This window comes from Amia ocellicauda, chromosome 18, assembly GCF_036373705.1.
Source record: "Amia ocellicauda isolate fAmiCal2 chromosome 18, fAmiCal2.hap1, whole genome shotgun sequence".
NCBI classification, from domain to species: Eukaryota; Metazoa; Chordata; class Actinopteri; order Amiiformes; family Amiidae; genus Amia; species Amia ocellicauda.
This window is the reverse complement of record NC_089867.1, coordinates 19,551,025-19,578,688: the sequence shown is the minus strand read 5'-3', so window position 1 is coordinate 19,578,688 and position 27,664 is coordinate 19,551,025. Positions and strand designations below refer to the sequence as shown.

The window sequence follows — 27,664 nt, the reverse complement described above, 5'->3', positions numbered from 1 at the left end:
ACCTGGTTTTGTTTTATGTTGAAAGCTGCAAGGGCTATAAAACAGTTAGGATTGCATACTTTCAATAAATTAACTGAGTTTAATTAATAATATAGATTAAACAAAATGTTTCAGAAAAGTTCAGAAATTGAATAAGTTAAAGTTGTTTTGAAAATAATTTCCGAAAAGTAACCTAAAATGCATTAAAATGCTCAGTATTTTCTTCACCCTTCAGTTTTTTGTTGACATTAGTTTCAAAATGAGGGTGAGAAAGAAATCCATTAGCATGCACTGGCACAATGACTTCTCCAGCTGAACAGCCTGAGGACTAAGGTTGAGAGCTCATGTTAATGTTCTCATACATCTACACAACTGATGTATAATTTCTGTTGCATATCTACATCAATGCTTATCTATATAATAGAAGTGCAAAATTTATGTGTCAGCAGATATCATTTATCTTACATTCCCAAGTCTGGTTTTGAAGTTTAATTTGTATGATTACAGAAAGCAAAAAAGGAATAACAATCACTGAGTTACTGCTATTAAAACAGAAATAACTGGATATTGTACAATTTCCTGACTATAAAATAATCTGTAAGAATATATATGCTATAAGTATTATATAACCTAAAACAGTACCAATGGATACACACATAAGATATTACACTAATTTGCATACCATTGTGTTGGAATACACAAGGAGTAAATTCAAGGTTAGCCATTTGCTAACTTTGCTCATGATCAATAATCTTATGATCTGTTTTATTGATTAAATAATATCTGACCAGTGTGTTCTTTTTTTCTAATTAATATAAATACATGATAGGTTTGTACCCCCTTGTAAGTGTTCTGCATTAATTATAACAAAATATATATTGTGCATATGTGAAGGCTCTATTGAAAATCATTACAGATTTGACATCTATCGTTTTCAGTTAACAAACAAACCAAGGTTGTGCCCTTGATCCTGATAATATATTCCATTGCAAGTTCAGTTAGAGCTCAGATGCCAAGCTGATGACCTAGATTAAAACTCTGATGTATTTCAGCTTGCCATAATGTAGCCTGCGATATCCCTCTAGACTTTGCAATGAAGACACAAGATCTAGCTTTCCAGGTACAATGAACTGCCAGCTGGATTATGTAAAAGAAACTGCTTTCTACTGTCAGTGAAGGGTGAACTTGCACAGATAGCAATGAGAAAATACAAGGTCAAAAATATTCTTATTTAATCAATATAGCAGCAGCAATTGAAGTAAAACTTGCACGAATAAGAACACACAGTATTAAATTATAAATCGGGGTCACCCTTATGGTTTTATTTGTTGGATGCTCACATTTTGCATCTCATTATATACTTAGCAACTTGTACTCTACCTTAGCTTAGAGTCTCTTTTCTAAAGAGGGCTTTTGTGTCAATGAGATGTACACTCACCTAAAGGATTATTAGGAACACCTGTTCAATTTCTCATTAATGCAATTATCTAAACAACCAATCACATGGCAGTTGCTTCAATGCATTTAGGGGTGTGGTCCTGGTCAAGACAATCTCCTGAACTCCAAACTGAATGTCTGAATGGGAAAGAAAGGTGATTTAAGCAATTTTGAGCGTGGCATGGTTGTTGGTGCCAGACGGGCCGGTCTGAGTATTTCACAATCTGCTCAGTTACTGGGATTTTCACGCACAACCATTTCTAGGGTTTACAAAGAATGGTGTGAAAAGGGAAAAACATCCAGTATGCGGCAGTCCTGTGGGCGAAAATGCCTTGTTGATGCTAGAGGTCAGAGGAGAATGGGCCGACTGATTCAAGCTGATAGAAGAGCAACTTTGACTGAAATAACCACTCGTTACAACCGAGGTATGCAGCAAAGCATTTGTGAAGCCACAACACGTACAACCTTGAGGTGGATGGGCTACAACAGCAGAAGACCCCACCGGGTACCACTCATCTCCACTACAAATAGGAAAAAGAGGCTACAATTTGCACAAGCTCACCAAAATTGGACAGTTGAAGACTGGAAAAATGTTGCCTGGTCTGATGAGTCTCGATTTCTGTTGAGACATTCAGATGGTAGAGTCAGAATTTGGCGTAAACAGAATGAGAACATGGATCCATCATGCCTTGTTACCACTGTGCAGGCTGGTGGTGGTGGTGTAATGGTGTGGGGGATGTTTTCTTGGCACACTGTAGGCCCCTTAGTGCCAGTTGGGCATCGTTTAAATGCCACGGCCTACCTGAGCATTGTTTCTGACCATGTCCATCCCTTTATGACCACCATGTACCCATCCTCTGATGGCTACTTCCAGCAGGATAATGCACCATGTCACAAAGGTTGAATCATTTCAAATTGGTTTCTTGAACATGACAATGAGTTCACTGTACTAAACTGGCCCCCACAGTCACCAGATCTCAACCCAATAGAGCATCTTTGGGATGTGGTGGAACGGGAGCTTCGTGCCCTGGATGTGCATCCCACAAATCTCCATCAACTACAAGATGCTATCCTATCAATATGGGCCAACATTTCTAAAGAATGCTTTCAGCACCTTGTTGAATCAATGCCACGTAGAATTAAGGCAGTTCTGAAGGCGAAAGGGGGTCAAACACAGTATTAGTATGGTGTTCCTAATAATCCTTTAGGTGAGTGTATATGCTTACAAAATAAAACCTATTGAATAAGTAATGAAATCTCACTAATTCATGTATCTGAGCAGCAAAGATGGTGAATGTTTAACAAACTGTGACATACGTTTCGCATGTTATGCAATTATTACATCACATAACCTACTTCCAATTACTGCTGTGTATAAACCAAAATGTTTCACTGCTAGTGGGGAATTGATATTTAAGCACCGTTTGTTTCAAATAAGTTATTATCATTGCTTTGAAATAAGCACTGAAGTGCAGATACAGACCTGCGTTCCTTTCATTGTCAGAATAGGGTCAAAATAATGGATTTATATGCCATCATGCAGTATTATAATGTCCAACATGACCCTGGCTCACTTCATTGCTAGATTTACAAAGAGAGAATGATAGTACTATTAATAATAATAACAATTATTATTATTATTATTATTATTATTATTATTATTATTATTATTATTATTATCCTACAAAGTCATTCACTGAATGGCACGGCAGTGTCAACTGAGACATTATTGCAGAGGAATTCAAATACAGGGCATCTAGTCCATGGCCAAGTCCTATCCCTTATAGAAATGAAAGAAAGGAGTCTGCAACCACTTTCAGTTTGCTGCAAAAAGCATGTATATCAAATAACATCAAAAGAAACATGATTACTTAAAAAAAAAAGATATTGCATTTGCAGGAACTTCAATCGAGGCAATGACTACAGGCATGTTTGCTGTAAACAGTATGCATTATTCACATACCTATCCAAATCGGTTTTCTGTAATCTACTGCTGGTATGAAACTACTCTTCCTAACTATTGAAGATCCATTAGTTTTCCTCTTCACTATTGGTAACCTGAAGGCCACAAGAGATCTAGAGATAGTGAGATTCATATCCACATATACAGTGAGGGGAAAAAAGTATTTGATCCCCTGCTGATTTTGTATGTTTGCCCACTGACAAAGAAATGATCAGTCTATAATTTTAATGGTAGGTGTATTTTAACAGTGAGAGACAGAATAACAACAAAAAAATCCAGAAAAATGCATTTCAAAAAAGTTATAAATTGATCTGCATGTTAATGAGGGAAATAAGTATTTGACCCCTTCGACTTAGTACTTGGTGGCAAAACCCTTGTTGGCAATCACAGAAGTCAGATGTTTCTTGTAGTTGGCCACCAGGTTTGCACACATCTCAGGAGGGATTTTGTCCCACTCCTCTTTGCAGATCCTCTCCAAGTCATTAAGGTTTTGAGGCTGACGTTTGGCAACTTGAACCTTCAGCTCCCTGCACAGATTTTCTATGGGATTAAGGTCTGGAGACTGGCTAGGCCACTCCAGGACCTTAATGTGCTTCTACTTGAGCCACTCCTTTGTTGCCTTGGCTGTGTGTTTTGGGTCAATGTCATGCTGGAATACCCATCCACGACCCATTTTCAATGCCCTGGCTGAGGGAAGGAGGTTCTCTGGGCTGATTCCTCACCGTTCTCATGATCATTGAAACTCCACGAGGTGAGATCTTGCATGGAGCCCCAGACCGAGGGAGACTGACAGTTATTTTGTGTTTCTTCCATTTGCGAATAATCGCACCAACTGTTGTCACCTTCTCACCAAGCTGCTTGACGATGGTCTTGTAGCCCAATCCAGCCTTGTGTAGGTCTACAATCTTTGTCCCTGACATCCTTGGACAGCTCTTTGGTCTTGGCCATGGTGGAGAGTTTGGAATCTGATTGATTGATTGCTTCTGTGGACAGGTGTCTTTTATACAGGTAACGAGCTGAGATTAGGAGCACTCCCTTTAAGAGAGTGCTCCTAATCTCAGCTCGTTACCTGTATAAAAGACACCTGGGAGCCAGAAATCTTGCTGATTGATAGGGGATCAAATACTTATTTCCCTCATTAACATGCAAATCAATGTATAACTTTTTTGAAATGTGTTTTTCTGGATTTTTTTGTTGTTATTCTGTCTCTCACTGTTAAAATACACCTACCATTAAAATTATAGACTGATCATTTCTTTGTCAGTGGGCAAACGTACAAAATCAGCAGGGGATCAAATACTTTTTTCCCCTCACTGTATATCGAATATCATCAATACTGAATTGGATGAGTCATTTTCAATAATTTGCTATACCTATCTACTCTATGATTTAAAATCTGCTAGCTGCTTGCAAAGATCCCACCGTTTTCAGATGTCAGGAAGCTATTGATATTCTATGTTGTAAAGTCAAAGTGCTTTAAAGGTAATAAAAACACCCAAGACAAACTAACAGTGTTAAAGCAAAATTGCATAGTCCCAGTACCAGTAGTGCTGGAAGTGTTTAGGCAATATAGCATTTTATTACATTTTAAGAACCTGCAAAATTGGTACGAATAATACAGTAAGCAACCTGCATATAAAGTTATGAATGTGAGGCCAAACACCAAGAGGCAGGAATGTGATGTGCTTTACGGCATTATCATTCCCTGGGGTCCCCTTGTATGTGTCAGCTTAAGAATGCCAAAGCAGAGGTCAATGCAAGGGTTATACATTTACCAAAAAGTGATATATTTTCCTGTCAAAAATACAATTACACACTTACACACCTACACACCACCCACAGAGAGAGAGAGAGAAATTGGGAGAGATCTGAGGGGTGCCATATACTTCAATATAACACATAGTGGATATTTCCCCTTGTCTGATGAAAGAATGTTTTTCGGTCTTACTGTTACTAATATAAACCTCATCCCAAGAGGTCAACCAATATTGTACACAAGGGATGACACTAGATCCAAACACATAACGATGAAGGGGCTGGTTGGAAATTACGCCAAATTATATATTTTTAAATATTCCACTTAATTTGTCTTTGCATGCAAATGGCGGAGATACTTCACCATGACTGGTTTTATAGTACAGCATGAATTAGCATGACAATTATTATATACATCTGATGATTGGGATTTCAAGGTAATGTTTTGGAATATATATTGCAAATGTTTTGACATGTAGATATATAGATATTGTAACATAGGAGGAGCACAACTTAGCCAGCAGGCCAGCATCTCCCAGAATTCCTTGAAGGGTGAATCACCTGACCAGCAGGACTCCCAGGAAGCAGGCACGCCTTTGTGTGGGGTGTAGGAGTAGGAAGCTGGAAGGTGTGGAGTAGAAAATAAAAAGTGTGCAACAACAAACAGAACACCATTAAATAACTATTGGCTTTGAACTTTGGGCCGGATTAAATCAAAATTTGACCCACCCACTAATAGCAAACTACAAACCTGGACATCATAGCGGTTATTAGAAGAAAGTAGCCTCTTACTAAAAATGAAGCCACAACTGAGTACAGTTCTGTAGTTTTCAATTAGTGGGTGGATCAAAATTTTGATTTAATCCGGCCCTTTGACTACCATATCATGGCAAGCCAAATTATCATTTAGAGATATCTCAAAATGTATTTCAAGATATCTTTAAATATTTTTAGATAACTCAACATAATTTCAAGGTATCTCTAAATTTTTTGCAGATATCTTTAAAGCATTTGACTTCCTGTTTATTTAGAGATATCTGCAAATCATTTTGAGATATCTTCAAATTACTTCCTATATGTTGGCTGAGATAATCACTTACTGTTTCCTCATAGAAATGAATGAACAGGTGTGATAATCTTGGGCTACATACAGGAAATCATTTAAAGATATCTTGAAATATTTGAAGATAATTTTTATATTTAAATGATAAATCCTTTAGATTGTGATTTGAATTGATAGCTTGTCTGGTTTTGATTAAATGTATGTGTAGATAGGGACTCGTTTTACAGTTTAGTTAAACCACCAATATGGAGGGAGATCACAGTCAATAATATTAATATGTTTAAAAATAATTTGTACTTGGAAATGCTGGCACAAATCACAAATACAATAAAAATAAGAACATTATGAGTACAAATCGCATATTTGTGAGTAACAATCCACAATCCACAATCCACAATCTCGGCCTGTGACCTTTGTGGCGTATATTTGACAGTGATTTAATGCTCTGTACAACTCACAAATATATGTGAGTGGTAACCAAGAGCTAAGTTTATGTTTCAGGGTTTTTTTGTTTTCATTTAATCTGGCACCATAACCCCCACCATATATATATAGTTAGCTACATTATTTGCAAATTGTCTCTGCCTGAAAAAAATATATCACCCACTAACAGATCTCAAATGAAAAGGGGTTGAATGTATGATTTAAAAAAAGATTCAGCTTCTCAGTTCTTTTTTCTGCTTTTTGATCCAGTTTTTATGTGTAACTACATCTAAGTAATGTGACAATCAAAAGGATTTTAGAGCTTTCAAGGGAAAACAAAACATCAACAACAAAAAACTACCAACAGCTCAAAATTACAGTATCAGTAGACTTTCATTTCAAGTGACAGAAGTGTGAGAATAGATGCTTCAGTTAAACCTCTCATGGCGGTACAAAAAAAAGCACTCTCCAGTTCCACACAAGAGAAAATAATTTTGCAAAACTAGAACACTTGTTTCATTATAAAAAAATAAAAAAAACAGTCTGATTTGTAAACAACTTAATTATTTATTTTCAAATTATAACAGTGTAGCCTATCTACTATATTGTCAAAGGGGATTTTTCTGTACTTTTTTCTGTCAATATTATGTTTTAGAGGGAATTAAAAATAATTGAATGTCTGTGATTGCCTAATAATCTCATGCTGAGAGATTATTTCATTACAATCTCCTTTGTAATATAAATAAGAAAAAAAAACTGTTGTGCTCCTTGCTGTCTCAGCCTTCAACCCAGATGTAATCAATTCCTGATGTCAGAGCTGTGTTACTTTTATTCCAATAATCTCTGATTTTAAATAGGTTACAGCCTCAGGAATGGTAATAAGGTACTTGGCGGAGCGGGTACCACCGTTTGATTCTCTACCTGTAGAAAATGATCTAGCAGCTGGAATTCCTGATCACCCTGTTGTGTTAAATGACTCATATTGCAAAACGTTACCTTAAAGCATTGTGATTAATCGGCCAAGGTAACAAAAAGAAAAGAAAAGAAAATCTCTGGACATTTAAAAAATGTAAATATGGTACAACCAAGAAAATTCAGATATATTTTCCATTTTGGAAAGTATATATTTCAAACATGATTAAGGATTTTTTTTATAGGAATGGGGGGAGGTTAGAGGGAGAGATATGATTCAGTTTCAATACTGCCACTGCCTCATGCTGAGAATTAGCTGGAAACCTGAAGCACCAAAAGTAAAATTCCTTTTCTGTTTTGAATATTAACATTAACATTAGCATTAACAGTTTAAAATTTGTAGATTTTAATTTGGGATAAAGCAATACCTTTCCCCATTTTCTGTACTCTCACTATTGACGAGAGGATTTTTATTTTATTTTTGTTAATGTTGTTCTTGCCTCAAACAGCGCCAGAATCAGTTAAAAAATCCCTACTTTAAAAGTGCATTTCTCATTTGTATTCACTGGGTGGGTGGGAGTCATTTTATCACTTCCCACATAAGCTAAAAAAACAACAAGATTTAAAGAAGAAAGTATGTATTGCTCGTGTCAGAGAGATCAGATTTCTATTTAGTTTAGAGCTATAATTCTAACCCTAATAATTAATAATGAGTAGGGAGGTTGAATCTCTGAGTTTTTAATATGTACTCTAGGGACGGGTTTCACTGGCTTGGATTATCCAATGTTATTTTAGGTAGGTTAGTACACAAAATACTGCTACTTGTGGTCTCTGAAACCAGTTGTTTATCATTCATCATTTTTTTTAAACAAGGGTATAAAACCCCTAAGATACATCTGGTCATCAAATGACCATTTGGTTAATAACAAAAGGGTTGAGAAGAACAAATTCCATTTCAATTTCCTCTCCTACCATGAATAGCTCTAATCATGATGGGTTTGCTTTTCAGTGCATTCTGATTTTGATTATTACTATGAGTAAAATAAATAATGGAATAATAATCTTTTCCCCAGAGGGACTGTGAACTTATTGTTCTCTTTCCATTTCGTTCTGCTGTGACTAAAATGTATAATCCTGGATAATCACAAACAATTCTTAACTTTTCACAGGTGGCATTAGAGGAAAGTACCAGGAAAAATATAAATATCACCTTGTCTAATATTAATGATAAAAACATGAGTATAAGGCTACTCCTAATCAACATATGCTGGGTAATGGACAATTGCATAATTAAGTAGCCAGGTGTAACAAATTCAAACAGATAAAATGGATTAAAAAGTCCAACTTGTGTGTAATTAATGAGTAATGTTTAATTATAGCTTCAAAAATATTTAAACATAAAATCTGCACACACATCTTTCTGCAAAGAGAAAGTGACAGAAATGGGAAATAGCACAATCCTATGGAGAAATAGTTAAAAGGTTCCTCTGAAAACATTTAATTTATCATTGTCTCTAGATCTATGCTAATGAACTGTTTTTTTTTTTTTAAATCATTCATGAATATAAAATAATGACTAAGGCTAAACATTGTATTGCAAACACAAGTGACAGCAAATTCCAAAAGACATTGTGCCTGGAAGGAAACAGCAGTGACTAGAAAATAAAAAAAGTCAATTCTTGGCACAAAACATAACTTCAAAATCATGTTCTAATCCATAAAAGAAATGGAGGAAACGTCAAGTGTGCTCAGCTGCAACTGAAGATTCGAGTCTTTGTAATGGTCATCATTAGCAATATAGATCAGAATCAAGATTATAATAATTATGCACTCCAAAAAGGGAACAGGACGATTGCAATTTTTCAAATGGCTTTCCAGACATAATGTCTCCCACACAGTATCACTGATTTCAACTCAGATCTAGAAAAGGCTGCATTTAAGTGTAATAATACACCTTGCATTACCAAAGCTTGTAATGTTAAGCGTATCTAAAAGTAAAATCAATGATAATTCATTTGAGAAATATAAATTCTTTCAGGGGCTGAGCTGGTATCTCTTCTTCTTAGGCGAGATAACTCAAAAAGCCTACTACTAACTATTTCAAGTACATTCTTAGGAGCAGCTGAGAAGTTAATGCTTTTCAATGGCCTTATATTGTTTATTATTTAAATAAGATTAATTGATTGACGTCTAGTAAAAAGGAAACAATTATGCAATGTTTTGGGGGTACATTTAAGGGAAAACAAAAAACAAAAACAAAAAAACATCTGGGGTCTGAGTCTGGGCCTAATACATGACTAGCAATTTGCACAATTGCATACAATGTCCTTGCCATTAGGTAAGGGATATAAGCCTAACAGTGTGCCACATGCCTTCAAGGACAAACAATATACTGCTACAGTACAATATAAAAAAGTATCTTAAATATGATCAATTACAGGATGAAAAATTAATGACAAAATGTTTATTCTTTCTTTGTCCTTCATACTTAATGTCAGGGGTCAATTACCTGTGTTACATCTACTGTAATGAAACTCAATTTTTCATTAACTGCAGCTGGATTTTAACATCTACTGTTCAAACGTGAATTGTTTACCTCTCTCTCTATTTCAGATGTCCCTATAGCAGATTGAACAAAAGGAGCCTGTCATCTATGAGTGATTTCACATTTGTTTTAATCTACAAATGCCTATTCACAGCACGAAGCAGACCATTTAAGACCAAGTTTCATATGACATCGCCCCTTCCTACTGTTGCCGCAAGCAAAATGCCCAAAGGCATCCACGGCTGTGAACCAGATTTTCGTTGGGCCTGTTTGCTTCAGTCTTTAACAGCGTTCAGTCAGGAGAGTTCGTCTTCTCTGCTGCACGGATTGCTATAGTTAGTTATCTTATCAGTATTCAGCATTCTTTCAGTTGCTTAGACACCACTACAATAGGCCCAGAGCTCACATTTTCACTACACAGTGCTGCAAATAATGAAGAGCACGCCTAATTTCTGCATTGCATTTTTGACACGAATAAAAGCACAGCTATTTTAAGCCAAAGAGAGCTTCTTAAATTAATACCTAAGATAAACGTGATGGATAAAAATAACAGTATCTGCTTAAAAATTCACCTAATTGACAGGGGAACATATTTTCAAGACGATGAAAGTGTTGGCTTCGCAGGCATCACAATATTGTTATAACCGAGAAACTAAAAAAAAAAACTAAAATAAACGCAACTATTATTCATTAAGCAGCGCAGTAGAGTTTAATTATGACAGTTTGTAATTAAATGTGCATAATGAAGGACTAAAACCTGATGACTATCTATCTATTGAATTGCCTAATAACTGTCATCAGCACTACAAAGGCAGAATTATGTCTCATCTGTGATGGTACAAAGTGTGGCATTTTAAAACAGATTCCTTTTACATAATCACGCACTCTTCTTTCCCTATCAGAGATTCTTTGATACAGGGACACATAAAGGGAAATGCCATGAATATGCATGTCGTACATTGACTACAAATTTCCATCATGGGACCCCATTCTCAGAATACATATAAGCATTACTTACAATAGATCTGGTGAAACTCACTTTATGAAATTGCAAAGCATGCGGCATTGTAAACTCCCTTAAAGCTCTGCAAACATCCATACATAGTATTGTGCAGTACGTGACAAGGCTTTTGTTATTTCTGTTGCCTATTTTTAATTCCCACATAGTGATTCAGTCTAATTATATATTGTTTAAGACTACGATACAAAGCATAGAAGGCTTGCCAAAGGAATGTTTGGCGTTCGGCATGGGAAAAGAAAAACTTGTGTCTTTGATCACCGTCTCCACTCTGCAGAGTTTTACAAGTTTAATCAGCCTTCCCATCAGTCCTAAGATCAATGCATCACAGCCTGTCCTGTCCTGCCAACCAGAAGAACTTGATCAGCAATCCCCTGAATAACCCTGCCTTCAGACCCAACTATTTCCCATCCTATTGTATTTTCTTCTCGTAACACGGACAGTCTGAACTTCTTTACCAAGTATTTCTCCATAAAGTTTCACCAATGATACCAACTTCCATTTAGAGGATCAGGGAAGCTGCTTCATGATTGTGCTCTGACCCCGAACGAATGTGCTCACGAACGAAGCGATGTGAAGTGTGTGGGTGTGTTTTAACATCGCACCAGTGAAATAACAATGAAATACCTCCAGGCACAGACCTCTTTCTAGACATTATGCATTTTATAAAGTCTACCACAAAAAAAAGTTTTTCTTGGAAGGCTATATGTAACCAGTATAACTACAGAATAAACATCTGACTTTGAGCTTCAGAAGATGCTGGACACATTTATAAACCATGGTGCCATCCACCTGAAGGGTTCTTGACCAAGTTCAGAGTTGGCTACATTTATCATATCCCACCCACCCTCTTTCCTTTGAGCAGTCTGTTAGTCTTGAACCTCTTAGCCTTTTTGCATAATTTGGAAAATATCACTGTGCCTCTCACCAAACCCTACACCCCCACATCCCAACACCTATACTACAAGACCTGGAGACATGTCAGTCATCCAAGTTCCCCCCAGCACTGTAATGACCTGCTATGACTGAGCTAAGGGGCTGCACTTGTTCTATGTTGCATTTCATGGGTTGCCAGACAGAGAAAGCTACTCAGCATGACAAAGCCATTCATACTCAAAGAGTCATAATATACCCAAGACAGCCTCTCCCCACACAGAGATCTACTCCGAGACCAGATATAAAATCTGAATTTAAAGTGCTTGCTGGACTGGACTGCATAATAGCTGTGCAATGCAATGCTCTCCGTGGCAGGGCTGATGAGGCTGTGTAGCTTCCCGTTTTAAATGTGCACTTACAGTGGGGGGGACACTACCATATCTAAAACAAAATGGTTGCTTTTATTTATTTATTTTTAAAGGGTGCATCATCAATCAAATCTAACACACATGCTCCCTTAGAGAAACGTAACTGTGGTAAAGGCACTGCCATCTTGCCACAGGGTCAGATTCTGTCCCCGGTATGAAATCCTTAATGAGTCTGCCGCCGTTTTCTTGCTCATGCTGCTCAATTTGCATCAAGTGTTAAATCCCCCGCTGCACATTAGTGGGACTCTGCTTAGTTTTGTGAATTCACCCCACAGGTGGTCAACTGCCAACAATATAGGATCATGACTGCGATTCCAGTTTGCATATTATTACTCTGATCCTCTGAGTCAGGACTTGATCAAACTCATCTTGCAGCTATCTGGGGGCAAAAGAGTATTTTAACCTTTAATAGCAGCTTCTCTAAGCTGACATTGGAATTCTGTTTTTAATCTAGATAAGTTAATCAGTGCCTACCTTCATACATTTTAAAATTATGTCGGCGTAAGCCTATATAATACATAATAATATATATACACACACACACACACACACACACATATATAGATGGCGTACGGGTAGCTTGTTAACTAAATCAATCAATTTCAATAGAGCTGAACCTAAATTTAGCAAAATAAGTGCTTTGAATGCAATGCTGTCAACAGGACAAATGTCAGTAGTGTACATTTGCTACTGATTGTTAATACTCGGGTAAAGTACAGCACAGGTATATACTGAAGTGTGAAACTTAAAATCCCATCTGAAAATATTATAATTACAGCAGTTTGCAAAGTTTCAGTATTTCAACAAAAATAGTACAAATTGCGAACAATACATATTACATTGACAACTGGCAAGCAAGAGGTTCTGGAATGGTTCTGGCTCTGGTCTCATATCCAGATATCGTTCACCTGCTCAGAGCTCCATACAGCTGACCGTACTGATGTTCTAACAGGCCGGAACGAGGATTCAGGGTTCAGAGCCATTTGAGACTCCACAGGGAGTCCGCTGAAACATGCTGTCAGGATCCTGGCACCTCCAGGGTAGCTCTCAGATCCCGGCCAGGCTGCTTGAAAAGGGGAGCATCACTTTGATCTCCGCTGTTGTGCAGGTAGAGTCATCACCCTGCCGGTGGATTTGCCACTGACGAAAATGGCTGGTTAATCAAATAGTACAATGGCGGATTAGCATAGTTTTAATGAGTTCAGGATAATAAGCCTTTGAAGTTTAATGTTACTTTCATGGCGAAAAAAAAAATCAAATTACAGTTCGGGCATTAAGGCATTGTGCAAAGTTAAAGGTTGCCAATTGTTTTAATAGGAATTTTGATGTTCACTCATTTTGAAAAGCCTTTTTAATCTGTACAGTAGAGCTGGGCAAGATGAGAACTTGCGTGGCAAGGCCTTCATGAGCAGTCCCCTCTCTTTGGCAACCTCAAGACTGCGCCATGAGAACGGTTCTCCAAATCCCTTCTCAATCTGATTCATGACATCATACCCTTTAAAGGGACAGTGACACGGAATAATCTTTGTTCTGAAGAAAGGTCAGCGAAGATGCTATTTTAAAGCTTGAATAGCTAGAAGCAGAGGAACATGAAATGTCTCGTAAATGACCGCACAGTGAAAATGACGTAAGATTTCTTGTCATTAAGCATTAGAGGCATCAGTCACAATGGGGGGGATATAAAATGCCTTCCACAATGCTCCTTCTTACCCATTATACCACCACAGAAGACTACCATCAATCCCTGCTGCTAAATTACCCTGCTGGTAAGGAAGGAATATCCCAGTCCTTATAATCTCTTCACCCCATGACATTGTACATCCTGATACGTTTTCTTTTGGGGGCTGTTTCTTTTACCAGTGATTTACACTCAATCAAGCCTTAGCAATGACTGACAATGAAATAACTGAAGCATCTAAAGAACATTGATTGCTTTTAATTGTCTTCAGCATGTGCTTCTAAGAAAGTATACTAGTAATGCAGACTAAATGAAAATTGCTTTAAATTGCTTTATGTACTTATAGTGGAGGGAACAAGCCATTGTGTTTTAACAGTTTCAAATATGTGTACCAGAGAAGTATGTTTTTCAAGGCTATTTGTTAACAGCATGGCAGAGAAAGGGGATGTGACCTGATTCACACTCTCCAGGAAGCAAACGGTTTGGTTTTAATATCATGGAATGAAAAAAATGTGTAAACAAAGTCCAATGTTCATGATAACTTCTGTTTCTGTTATGTCCTTGACCTTGCATCTGAACGTTGTTTTTATTAATGTGAGTAGGCCTCTTTGATATTACTGGTACAAGGACTGGCTAATTTGTAGAAATAGTACCACTTCACAACTGGGAATAGATCATAAATAAGGAAACGCATTAAATATATCTGAGTTAGCCACTGATTGATGCGTTTTAAGGCTTCTCTGAGCAAAGTGGAAAATGTAGTTTGATGAGAAGGCACGGCAGGAGCTGCTCATACATTCAACATTTTCATTTATAAGCTATTAACTTCAAGAGACAAAAAGAGAAATGCTTTATTTTGTAAACCTCCAATCTGACCCTGTCCAAGACTGGCTGTGTAATAAAGTGCTTTTCCAGTGTATTAAACATAGCCTACAGGGAAACATGGGTGGATTACAGCAAATTAGCAGTGTTTTGATTCAGGCCGTTAACATACAGCCAAGATACATTGTAATTAAAGGCTGTGATAAAAGTATTTATTCTCATGAACAGCTTATGCAGAGGGAAGGAAAATGTGATCTAAGCAGAAATACGCACCTGTAAAGAACCAAGTCATGTGAAATGTGCACTAGGGACTTTAAGCTGGTGAAACTTTTGGTCAGCATTTCAGGAAGTGCTATCAGTCACTCTTCCACAATAATACAGATTTATTTTCTCATCTTATATATAATCCTCTTCTAGGAAGAAGAAGGGGAAAAAAACTGTATCTAGCAGCCGCTCCCAAATGGGTGATTAAAACAAAACTGTACATGCCTGCAAGAACTTACAAATATACATTTTTTTTTCCTTAAGTAGTCAGAACCTGATGTAGTGGCCTTTCCATGCAATACCCCAATTAGTTTGACACTGTCTGCACTGTCTGCACTGGATATAATTTAAAAACTGCTGTATCAATCATATTTTTTAAAGAACCAAGAGACGGTACTGGTCCATTTCAGCATAATCTCTTTCGGCAATATATTGTTTTTGCTTGAATTTATTTTGAAAAACAATAACAAAAAGATTTGAAGATGCATACCCTGACAATTGTATGAAATATGTACTAAAAAACTCTAAAAGTAATAGGACAATGCTATCTCCACTGGTATTGGATGAATCCATAGGTTATGTGTTATGCAGAGATTTATTATGTTAAGGGTACCATGACTTTTAGTAGTATGTCCAATTCTAGACAGCATCATACCAAAGATCCTCTATCTATCTTAAATCTATCATACTGTCTTGGTTGTATTCTACTGTGAGTAGTATATCTGTGTAGTAACATTCAATGCTACAAACCTGGGTGTGAAACACTTGTTCAAAGATAATGGCTTCAAACGCATTTCTTGTGCTGCTTGGAGTCCTGACCTCCAGCCTACACCTTTAGGATGAACCAAAATTGTGAATCAGTAAGTCTCTGCAGAGACAAACTTATCTAACTGCATTAGAAACTTTGCTGTACACGAGATGATACAGAACTATAATCTCACATAAGGATTGCAGTAGTCGCTAAGGCCACATTTGGGCCCAAACCCATATTAAATAAATTGCTGTCTTTGCCTTTCATCTGTTTTTCCAATTATTTTGTTACTGTGATGCAAAACATACTTTGTTAAAGATGATAAAAATAGGCAGTCCATCCTGTGAGGTCTTAATTACTTCCTTTGGTAATGCTGAAATAGGTTGGTGAAATTATGAGCGGAGTAAGCAGTTTTCCAGAGTTAAAATACTGGGATAGACAGTTAAAATACAAAGCTCAGTGAATTTGTTTCCAGACCATGTATTTAATGTGGACATTTTTCCAAATCTATTAGATTGGCATTTATATATATAACTCCATAACTGAACTCCAAACTGAATGTCTGAATGGGAAAGAAAGGTGATTTAAGCAATTTTGAGCGTGGCATGGTTGTTGGTGCCAGACGGGCCGGTCTGAGTATTTCACAATCTGCTCAGTTACTGGGATTTTCACGCACAAACATTACTAGGGTTTACAAAGAATGGTGTGAAAAGGGAAAAACATCCAGTATGCGGCAGTCCTGTGGGCGAAAATGCCTTGTTGATGCAAGAGGTCAGAGGAGAATGGGCCGACTGATTCAAGCTGATAGAAGAGCAACTTTGACTGAAATAATCACTCGTTACAACCGAGGTATGCAGCAAAGCATTTGTGAAGCCACAACACGTACAACCTTGAGGCGGATGGGCTACAACAGCAGAAGACCCCACCGGGTATCACTCATCTCCACTACAAATAGGAAAAAGAGGCTACAATTTGCACAAGCTCACCAAAATTGGACAGTTGAAGACTGGAAAAATGTTGCCTGGTCTGATGAGTCTCGATTTCTGTTGAGACATTCAGATGGTAGAGTCAGAATTTGGCGTAAACAGAATGAGAACATGGATCCATCATGCCTTGTTACCACTGTGCAGGCTGGTGGTGGTGGTGTAATGGTGTGGGGGATGTTTTCTTGGCACACTTTAGGCCCCTTAGTGCCAATTGGGCATCGTTTAAATGCCACGGCCTACCTGAGCATTGTTTCTGACCATGTCCATCCCTTTATGACCACCATGTACCCATCCTCTGATGGCTACTTCCAGCAGGATAATGCACCATGTCACAAAGGTCGAATCATTTCAAATTGGTTTCTTGAACATGACAATGAGTTCACTGTACTAAACTGGCCCCCACAATCACCAGATCTCAACCCAATAGAGCATCTTTGGGATGTGGTGGAACGGGAGCTTCGTGCCCTGGATGTGCATCCCACAAATCTCCATCAACTGCAAGATGCAATCCTATCAATATGGGCCAACATTTCTAAAGAATGCTTTCAGCACCTTGTTGAATCAATGCCACGTAGAATTAAGGCAGTTCTGAAGGCGAAAGGGGGTCAAACACAGTATTAGTATGGTGTTCCTAATAATCCTTTAGGTGAGTGTATATATGGCTATATATTATTTTTCACTATGAGAATATTGGATGCATGCACCAGTCTAGTATCAACAATTTTTTATTGATTACCATGGGGTAATGGAGTCCAGTAAGTGTTTTTCAATGGTTTTACTTGCGGAATAAGGTTAAGTAACTTTGTGGCCAAATCACTGCCTCATAATTAATTCCCTAAGGAAATACTATAGCAGCAAACTGCCTGGTATGAGGTGGGCCATTTATAAAAAGACTAAATCTAACAATTAGAATATATTCATTCTTAAAGAGCAATAGCCAATCTCTGTCTGATTGAAAAAACAATTACGGTAGCACAAAATTGATCTCAAGTCTTAAGTGTTATTAATGTCACACAGCCTTCTTATCTTAATAAATGCTTAGGCTGATGTCCTTGATTGGAATAAAGTATATCTGTGTGATGCATTCCCTACCTCCTCCTTCTTGAAAAACAATTTGTCACATATTTCTTCCAAAACATGTTTGTTGGTTTACTATTCAGTGCAATAATGTATAACAGGTTCTACTAAGCTGATCATTTAATTTCATTATTGGCAACATTAATTGCTAATGAAGTTGCATTTAAAACAAGGGCAGTGATGTTCAGACTGTACAATGCACTAGTTAGAGCTCATCTGGATACTGTGGACAGTTCTGGGCTCCACACTTCAAGAAAGATATCGCTGCTCTAGAGGCAGTTCAGAGGAGAGCAACCAGACTTATTCCAGGTCTGAAGGGAATGTCCTACTGAGAGACTGAGGACCTGAACCTTTTCACCCTGGAACAGAGGAGACTACGTGTGGACTTGATCCAAGTCTTCAAAATCATGAAAGACATCGACCACATCAAACCAGAGGAGCTTTTCCAGATCAGCAGGGACACACGCACCTGGGGACACAAATGGAAATTGGGCTTCAAGGCATTCAAAACGGAAAACCGGAGACACTTCTTTATACAGAGAGGCGTCACGATCTGGAACAAACTCCCCAGCGATGTGGTAGAAGCTGAAAGTTTGGGAACATTTAAAAATAGACTGGATAGGATCCTTGGATCACTTAGATATTAATGGACACCAAACAAGCACAATGGGTCGAATGGCCTCCTCTCGTTTGTAAACTTTCTTATGTTCTTATGTTCTTAAAACCAATACAAAAGGTAAACTATCATGAACTTAGCCAGAGCATAATTTCTGCAGGAAGTTAAAAGTAATGTCTGGTAATGAATTAAATGTGTTTACTTATACCAGGAAAATCTAAAGGTGCGATCTTTTTCTTTTTGATGTCAATTTGTATTTTTAGAAACCATGTTAAAATAAGAAAATAAAAAATAAAAACAGGTAATTTGTTTTGCTTTTGATAATATTCTTTATATAAGAAACTCAGACAAACAGGCATTCATATGTATTAAATGTGACATACTGCATCACTGACTGCTTTAATATAATTCTCTTGTGAAGTATGTATGCTCTACCATAATAACAGCCTGCTTTCCTATGGTGCCATATATGCAAGCAAATTGTTAGCTGGACACTGCTACCCTGCTGCAATGACATCTCAGTGTCCCAATTTAAATCTAATCATACTGACCTGGATTGGCTATGGAGGCTACCAGATAGGACAGAGCAAGAAAAAAACAAGCTGTTCTCATGGGCGAATTATGATATATTACATCAGATTTCTATCAAACATTAGTGGCAAATCAAAGTAAAAAGTCTCAAGATGTAACAGGCACCAATGGAAGATTAAAATCCCTCTACATTAATCACACCCCCCTCCAACGCTAGACATACAATCTTGAACCATAGGGGGAAATAATTGATTAAACAAAATGCATTAACCAACTTATTGCTTTTCTTCTGTATTTTCCACATTGAAAGTTTGCACAGGGATCCCCTGAGACAGCTCCATCCTCCTGTGTTTCTATTTACAGGGGATGTGTCGCTTTTTACTTTGGCTCATAAACAAAACTGCCTGATTAATATTTCATGCGAGGGCTATTGATTCCACCAGAGATAAACATTTTATAGCTGTGAATGAATCAAGTGGCATCGGATTTTATGCTGTGGTCTCCAAGTAACAGAATTCACATCGATTGGCCGTTTTTCATATAGAGAAAAGAAGAACATACGACTTGAACTTATAATGGCTTTTTTGTTTTCAACTGCCTTTCGACTGCCATAAATGTACAAATACAGGAAGAAATGGGGATCTTTGGGAAAGGGGGTAACTTCTTGGAGTCTCCGTTTCACCTAGTCGAACAAATCCATTATCTGAGGTATGTGCTGTATGTATTGAACTCGTTTGTCACATAAGCTCATAAAGTACAGAACAGAAGAGGCGAGATGTTTCCATCAACAAATCATTTCTGATATGTTTCTTTAAATACTTCAAGGAGGTACAATTTCGTGACCTCTAGCTTGTACTGAATGTTTTATGTGCTCCACACTCAGACACTGCTGAACTGTACTGTACATCATAAATTGTCCACCCCCCACCCCCTCTAACCGGCTACTTGGCTCACCACCGTACATCAGCAGGTTGTAATTGTCTGCTCAGTAAACATGGCATCAGGGCTCATCTTCACTCGGCCTGAGATTGTGTACATCTCTCTCAGATTTGATAATGACCCTCAATGTCACTCCATAAGAAACAGTGCTGGGACTGTTGATCGCAACCTTCAGCACAGCACTGCAGACTGAATACAGTGCTATTGTATTATATGAGGAATGGAGTCACTAAGGATAAATAATTAAACATTTCACACACTATATACAGGATTAACAACAGTTTGATTACATTTTCGGTTTGATAGTATAACTCTGCCCACCACATATCTGAATAGTAAAATATTCTTCCCATCTCACCGAAGTATTAAAACAGGAAGTGTTTTTTGGATTGAACTCTTCAGGTGCAAAGCACAGCTAAGGCATTGACAAATAAAGTTGGGAGCATTTGAGTATTAAACCTTTCGAATTACTTTTTTTCTTTAAGAACCAGTGATGAGTTCTACTCCAGCTGCTCTAGTTCAGATGTTGGTTAAAAGAAAAAAGAAAAACAATTTAACATTTAAGAAGGTATAAAGTTATATTCAAAATGTGAGGTGAATTATGCAGGTAGAGACTTTGACCATGCTTAAGTAAATATCTAAATACTATGGGCAAATATTTTTTTTATTTGCAATGCAGTCTAATGTTATGATAAACCATATGTGATTCTGACATTAATATCACTATAGACGGACACCAGGGATATTATGCGATAAGAAAATATTTAAAAAACAAAAAGAACAACCACACATGAAGAACTGAACCATCTGAAGTGGCAGTATACGTACAAAAAGCTCAACAGTAGCATTTATATCAAGAATAACGTGTCACCCTCTTTTAGTGTCACTCCTACACTTTAAACATGCTATAAGAAATGCTGTCTAATGTATTCTTAAAGCAAGCAAGGTTTATAAGAAACTTGAAAATATTGTTCCATTTCATTCACAATTGCTGCTTATTAAAAATAATGCCTGATCAATTTTGTCAATGTTATATCACGTTAATTTTGTTTGCCATGTGATTTAGATCAAAATAACAATGACTGAGTAAGATATATAACTATTTATTATTATTATTCCACCCACAAACTTGGATTCATAGATCCAATATTTACATTGGGACTTAACAGAGGTCTGAAATTTTGCCTTGACAGAGTGCTTTACAAATAACCTCTTACGTAATTAGGGATGCAGAACTTTCATGATATAAAATGAACATGCTATTAGTCATGCTTCCCACTTTTTGCATGTAAATGCCTCCAATGTGTCTCGAAACAAATGACTCAGCAGTTTGCATTTCAGAAGCATTGCATTTGTGTGAATTATTGAATATTGCAAAACATCGTGCAAAGTGAGAGCCGGCAGGTCAAAAACACCTCTGGGGGAACAGATGTGACAGATTATATTTTATCTAATAACAGTAAAGAGGTAAACTGTATGTCCACCATCGCTTGGGCAACACAACCTTACAACAGCATCGTGATTATAAGTGTCATCCAAAGGACAGGACACAAGGAAGGACAGAAATTCATGGCAGGGTACCACCCAGTGGAGTAATTGGCCGGGCAAAGGCGTCAACTGGGATGATCTAAGAAATAAGTCACTGGACCACCTGTCCTCCTGTACCAATATGAGCAGCATGCTTCTCCCAAAAACAGCACTGATTTGGTGTTATCTGCTGTGACATCGAACTACTTTGTTTTAGTCTGGAAGTGTGAAGACAAGCCTTTAGATAATAAATTGTTGTGGGACATAGATGACTGAAGCGCTGCACTGCATGGGCACCTCCTCACAGTCCTGCTTTGACTACGCGCAGACAGTTTTATTTAGTATCATGTTAATAAAAGATGACCGTGACCAGAGGAGAGAATACACGCAATGTCGAGCTTAGCGTTAGTGTTAAACAGGCTGTACAAAGAAAATAAAGAATAAAAAGGCATGTTTTTCTGACATACCTGAACATGGTTGTACTATTCAATATATAGTATATTATAGACCTTATCATTTTGATTGCAAGTCTTTGCTCTTTTGTCGACCTCAATGATACAAAAAAAGATCAAAAGTCATTAATTAATTATTGACACTTGATGTTCAGGCCCATTGTGAAATAGTTCAGAAAAGCCAAAGTTTCCACATGATTTATTACCTCAAGTTGTGTTGGCTCTGTAAGGCAACTGTCACAATGCCTTTCATCATATTTGACTTGCCCATTTAAATTCAGCTGCAGTCTATTTATAAGGGCAGACGTTAATGTACTAATGTAACTGTTAAAAGCAGCAGCAAACGGGTAACTCCACTGTCCTACAACAATCACATTCCGAACAATTACAGTAAATTAATAAGTACATCAACCAATTTATATAAAACAACTGAATGTCATTCACACATCACATTTCTCCCTGTGATTTATAAAGAAGAATATGTGTCCTTCCAGAATATTACAAGTACAAATAACTCTTCACTCATGCTGTTTGGTTATGCTTAAGAGTACCTGTGAGAAACATACTGTAAAGCAGATGCCATGGAAACAAGAGTGAAAATCCATATCTGACATGGCAGATTGAATAAGTTTTGAATACGTTTTGATAAAATGAAGATGACAAGGATGAACACAAACCTTGATGTTGTTTAATACCCCATTTCCTACTCTATCTGGCTGCATTGTTTGAAGTGATACCACCATCATAAAAACATATTATTCAAATACTAGGCAGAAAGAAACATCACCAATATAACCCAGGCTGGCACAGATGGGTATAATTTGTTTTCAACCAAAGTACACTTAAATACAATTGAAAATTATTACACGTAATTGAAATAAATAAATCCTTGGTACTCCTTAAATTTGACCACTAGTGGCCAGCAGTATCTAAAGTAGAGAAGCATCACTTGTTTTCACATGTTCACAGTATATCCACAAAAGCTCAGTCTCTGAATTCCTACACCGTTTTAAAAACTGAGTAACTTTAACCAAGCTTCAAAAGAGTCACATTGCACACAAACCTATACTGACAGTTATTAAATAAGTTTCCCATCACTGGAATGCTTAAATACCAGGCACTGATAATATATATAACACAATTTTGTGCTAATGATATAGTAGTAACTAGTCACACAATTATAGTGGAATGAACATTAGATTATAGATCCCTGTGTCTTAACCCACCAATCCACAGGAACAAGATAGTAATATTAGTGTTAAACTCAATTAATCTAAACCATAACCTGTATCCTACACTAAAGAAAAGGAATAATTATAAAATAATAAAATATATGTTGTGTTATTTTATATATATATATATATATATATATATATATATATATACACTCACCTAAAGGATTATTAGGAACACCTGTTCAATTTCTCATTAATGCAATTATCTAACCAACCAATCACATGGCAGTTGCTTCAATGCATTTAGGGGTGTGGTCCTGGTCAAGACAATCTCCTGAACTCCAAACTGAATGTCTGAATGGGAAATGGCAGGCTGGTGGTGGTGGTGTAATGGTGTGGGGGATGTTTTCTTGGCACACTTTAGTGCCAATTGGGCATCGTTTAAATGCCACGGCCTACCTGAGCATTGTTTCTGACCATGTCCATCCCTTTATGACCACCATGTACCCATCCTCTGATGGCTACTTCCAGCAGGATAATGCACCATGTCACAAAGGTCGAATCATTTCAAATTGGTTTCTTGAACATGACAATGAGTTCACTGTACTAAACTGGCCCCCACAGTCACCAGATCTCAACCCATTAGAGCATCTTTGGGATGTGGTGGAACGGGAGCTTCGTGCCCTGGATGTGCATCCCACAAATCTCCATCAACTGCAAGATGCTATCCTATCAATATGGGCCAACATTTCTAAAGAATGCTTTCAGCACCTTGTTGAATCAATGCCACGTAGAATTAAGGCAGTTCTGAAGGCGAAAGGGGGTCAAACACAGTATTAGTATGGTGTTCCTAATAATCCTTTAGGTGAGTGTATATATGGTGGGAACATTTTAGCAAGGAAATTCATATTCTTTACAGGTTTGAATCTGAGTTAAGACTGCAATTCCCTATTCTTCTTTCTGAAAAAAAAAAATGAAAATAACCCATAATGCTTCAGAGTGATCATCACCCACGGGCTGGACAGGAACTCATTTACCATCTCATGTGAAGGATGGTTAAAAGCCATGAAGTGGGCCACTGCTGCCTGATGACTTACAGCGATTTACAATTAGTACTGATTCATATGTGCATTTGCACAACAGTTTAAAAAAATATCTTACACCTCTGCTTTTAATTGAAAGAAAAAATTACTACAGCCTGACCAACAAGGGCCAAAAGGTGCTTTTCTTTTTGCTTTTAATTGGAGGGAAAAGTCCTATAACACTAATAAATGCAAATAAGCTGGTTTTCTTTTCTTTTTTGAAATATACTCATATATATAATATTGAGGTAAAAAGCATACTTTTTCTCAAATAATTAATTTATTAGAGCTTGAAGACAGAACAGAAAATATGCAGACTACAAAATTGGGTACCAGAATCAGCTGGAATCCATAAGATCACAGCCTCCGTTAATAACAATTAAAACAAATACAAATACATAACAATGTGTAAAAATAGGTCAGTAACACCGAATGTATGCCTGTGTCATACGAATGATATGAAGCACACATGAGAGCAGGACACTCATCCTGTCAGGCGGTCCTGCAGGCTGCAGCTCATGTGGCACACAGGCCTGATCCCGGGCTGCAGGGGCTGAGGATCAGGGTGGGGCTCACAGCGCCTCATTTCTCTCACCCTTTCACTGGCATGCTGTCTTCACGCATGTGTGAGTCAGAAGGTGCTCCAATTGCCTTAATTAAGATGCGTCATCCAGCAATTAAACACTTACAAAGTTGAAGATCACATTTTCTTCAGGACAGCTTTCATATAGCCAAATTATATATATATATATGTGTGTGTGTGTGTGTGTGTGTGTGTGTGTGTATCTATCTATCTATTATATGTTTCCTCTCTGCCCTGAAAGGTATTCGCGCCTATCCATTGGAATGAATAGCATTTCCCAATCTGTACTAACATTAACATTAAACCAAGCTATTTCGAATTGAAACCGAACACCTGTTCACACCATGCAGATCAAATGGTGCCGAGGGATCGAAGTTATTCCGGCTCTTCTGGTCACCAGCAAGATTTTTGCTATAGAGAAGTTGGACTGGTTAGTTAGTACAAAGTGCTAGGCAAGTGGAAAATTACCACAATGTCTAGCAATAATAATAATAATAATAATAATAATAATAATAATAATAATAATAATAATAATATACCATATAATTTGCTGTTCTGATTTACTGTTACATTTCCATGTAATCTATATTGTTTAATACTTAATAATATGAATATGGTTCATATGCTACAATGAACTTTTCCACCCTTGGAGATAACTACAATTAATCAACCCTGTGATTTGCAGAGTTTGAACACAAATCCGACATGCCCCAGAGTTGCTCTTGTAACCTGAATAAAATGTCATATTCTTGTTAACTGCGTTTTTCTTCTGAATTACTTCCCGTCCTCGCATGGAAACACCATTAACTGAACAAGTCAGCTCCCAGTGCATCCAGTGCAGCCTAGTCGAAACATCTGTGAAGTCTAAGTACAGGGGCGATGTGTATCTGTATCAATATGGGAGCTTTAAATCACCACTGTACACATCTCTTACTGTAATGGGATACATTGTTTCATACGTTTGTATTGGTTTCCACAATTAGCACCTGTCTGGGCTGTCTGGCATTGACTCGTGTGGATGTGGCGCCCCCTAGTGTTTATTCAAAATACTAACGAAGGGTATTTTTCTCAAAGTTAATACTAATCGCAATAAACTATTTTTCATTTTTAACCAATAACATGGGAATAAGATATTGATAAATATGTGTGTGTGTGTTTGCTGAAAAAGGCATCGCTTACCAGTAAAACAAATAGCTCTGTTTACCACCTTGTCCCCCATTCCCGTCTAAATCAGTAACAAATAAGGATCTTCTGTAAACTAGCTAATTTTACTAAACCAGCAGCAAAAATGCATTTGGAAAATGACATTTGTATCCATTTACTTTTTCACAGCGTGCAAAATACCAGTAACTTCTCCACTATTTAATGAGAATGAATGTCTGAAATACCTTTTAGCAAATAAAAAATAAAAAACTTAATGTATTATCGGTTTCTGTTCAACTACAATGACACACAACACCAATAAACACATAAATACCATGTCTTACCTGTGTGCAATAAACCTTTTTATCCACATTTTCTCTACTATAATCCCGAATCACTTCTTCAGGTTTCCACCCATGTATAAATGCGTGTTTTCCCCCCAATGTCTGCAAACGCACATGAATCAGTTAAGGAAAAGATCTTATTCCAGATAGCAACAACATTAGCATTTTGAGGGTCTGATCACCCGGTTTCAGTCGCGAAATAAATCCAAAAGGATGCTTTATCCCAAGAAATAATAATTTTAAAAAGAAAGGAGAAAAGAGCAAAGAAAAAAATCTGGGTAAGTTGTCTTGCGTTTTTCTCTCCGCTGGATTTCAACACAACGCAGCCGGAGAAGAGAGTTCAATGTCTCCTCGGCAGGTGGTCGTCTTTTAAGTTTTTGCTGTAATGTTTCTCCTGTCCATCAAACTTTGGATTTATTCAAAATGACAGCATATATTCCCCCTGCGAAGTCCAAAAAAAGCCATGAGAGCTGTTGCTAAAGACGGCCAAACAGCGAGGAGCATCGCCGTCATCCCCGGGCATTCAGGTTTGGAGACGAGGATGCATCTTTTTAGGTTGAGGTTTAAAAAGACAGAGCAGTGGCACACCGTGAAAATGAATCAATAGCAACTGAAACACACACACACACACACACAAAGGCTTGCAATAAACAAACAAACAAACAAACAAACCCCAGCAAAAAAAGTAACTATAGATGCACCAATTTGACATACATGGAATATGATGTCAATGAGACAGAGTTCCACTATAGTTGTCTTATATATTAAAACAATAAGCGCCCAGCAATCAAATGCCACATACAAAAATAAAGAAATACATAAATAAATAAATAAAAAAACGCCACTGTGTGGTTTGGTTGGGTGTGTGTTGGCCTAATGAGGTTTGGGAAGCGAGATAATAAAGCAGCGATGAAGGAGCGCATCATGGGGAGAGACAGTGCAGTGTCCTGGTCCAGCGCCGCATCCCGCTGCCTCTCTCTCTCTCTCTCTCTCTCTCTCTCTCTCTCCGACTCAGGAACAACCTGCCAGTCCAGCCTTGCCTGACACAGCCGTGACGTCATTGTAAAGTCAAATATGTAATGCAATAAGACAGCCCTCCACCACTCAACCCCCCCCCCCCCCCCCCCAACCCCAGCCAACACACTTACATACAAACACACACACGCATGCACTAACTGACCACAATGCACAACACAATGCACTCAACAACTTCGCAGTTAGAGCATTACAGCAGCCCGGGCATGTCAACGAGCGAAAACATGGACCCGGTGCTTTTGTTCAGGTTGCCAACCAGC

The 27,664-nt window shown here is 37.6% G+C and overlaps 1 protein-coding gene across 1 annotated transcript in view; it reads right to left on the bottom strand.

The window, feature by feature from the left end:
• Positions 1–27,334, bottom strand: part of ajap1 (adherens junctions associated protein 1) — a 45,778-nt gene extending 18,444 nt beyond the window's left edge. The window contains exon 1 of the mRNA XM_066691180.1: positions 26,370–27,334. Within this exon, the coding sequence (XP_066547277.1) occupies positions 26,370–26,398 (29 nt within the window). The 5' untranslated portion in view covers positions 26,399–27,334. The remainder of the gene's footprint in view (positions 1–26,369) is intronic.
• Between the last annotated feature and the right edge of the window lie 330 nt (positions 27,335–27,664).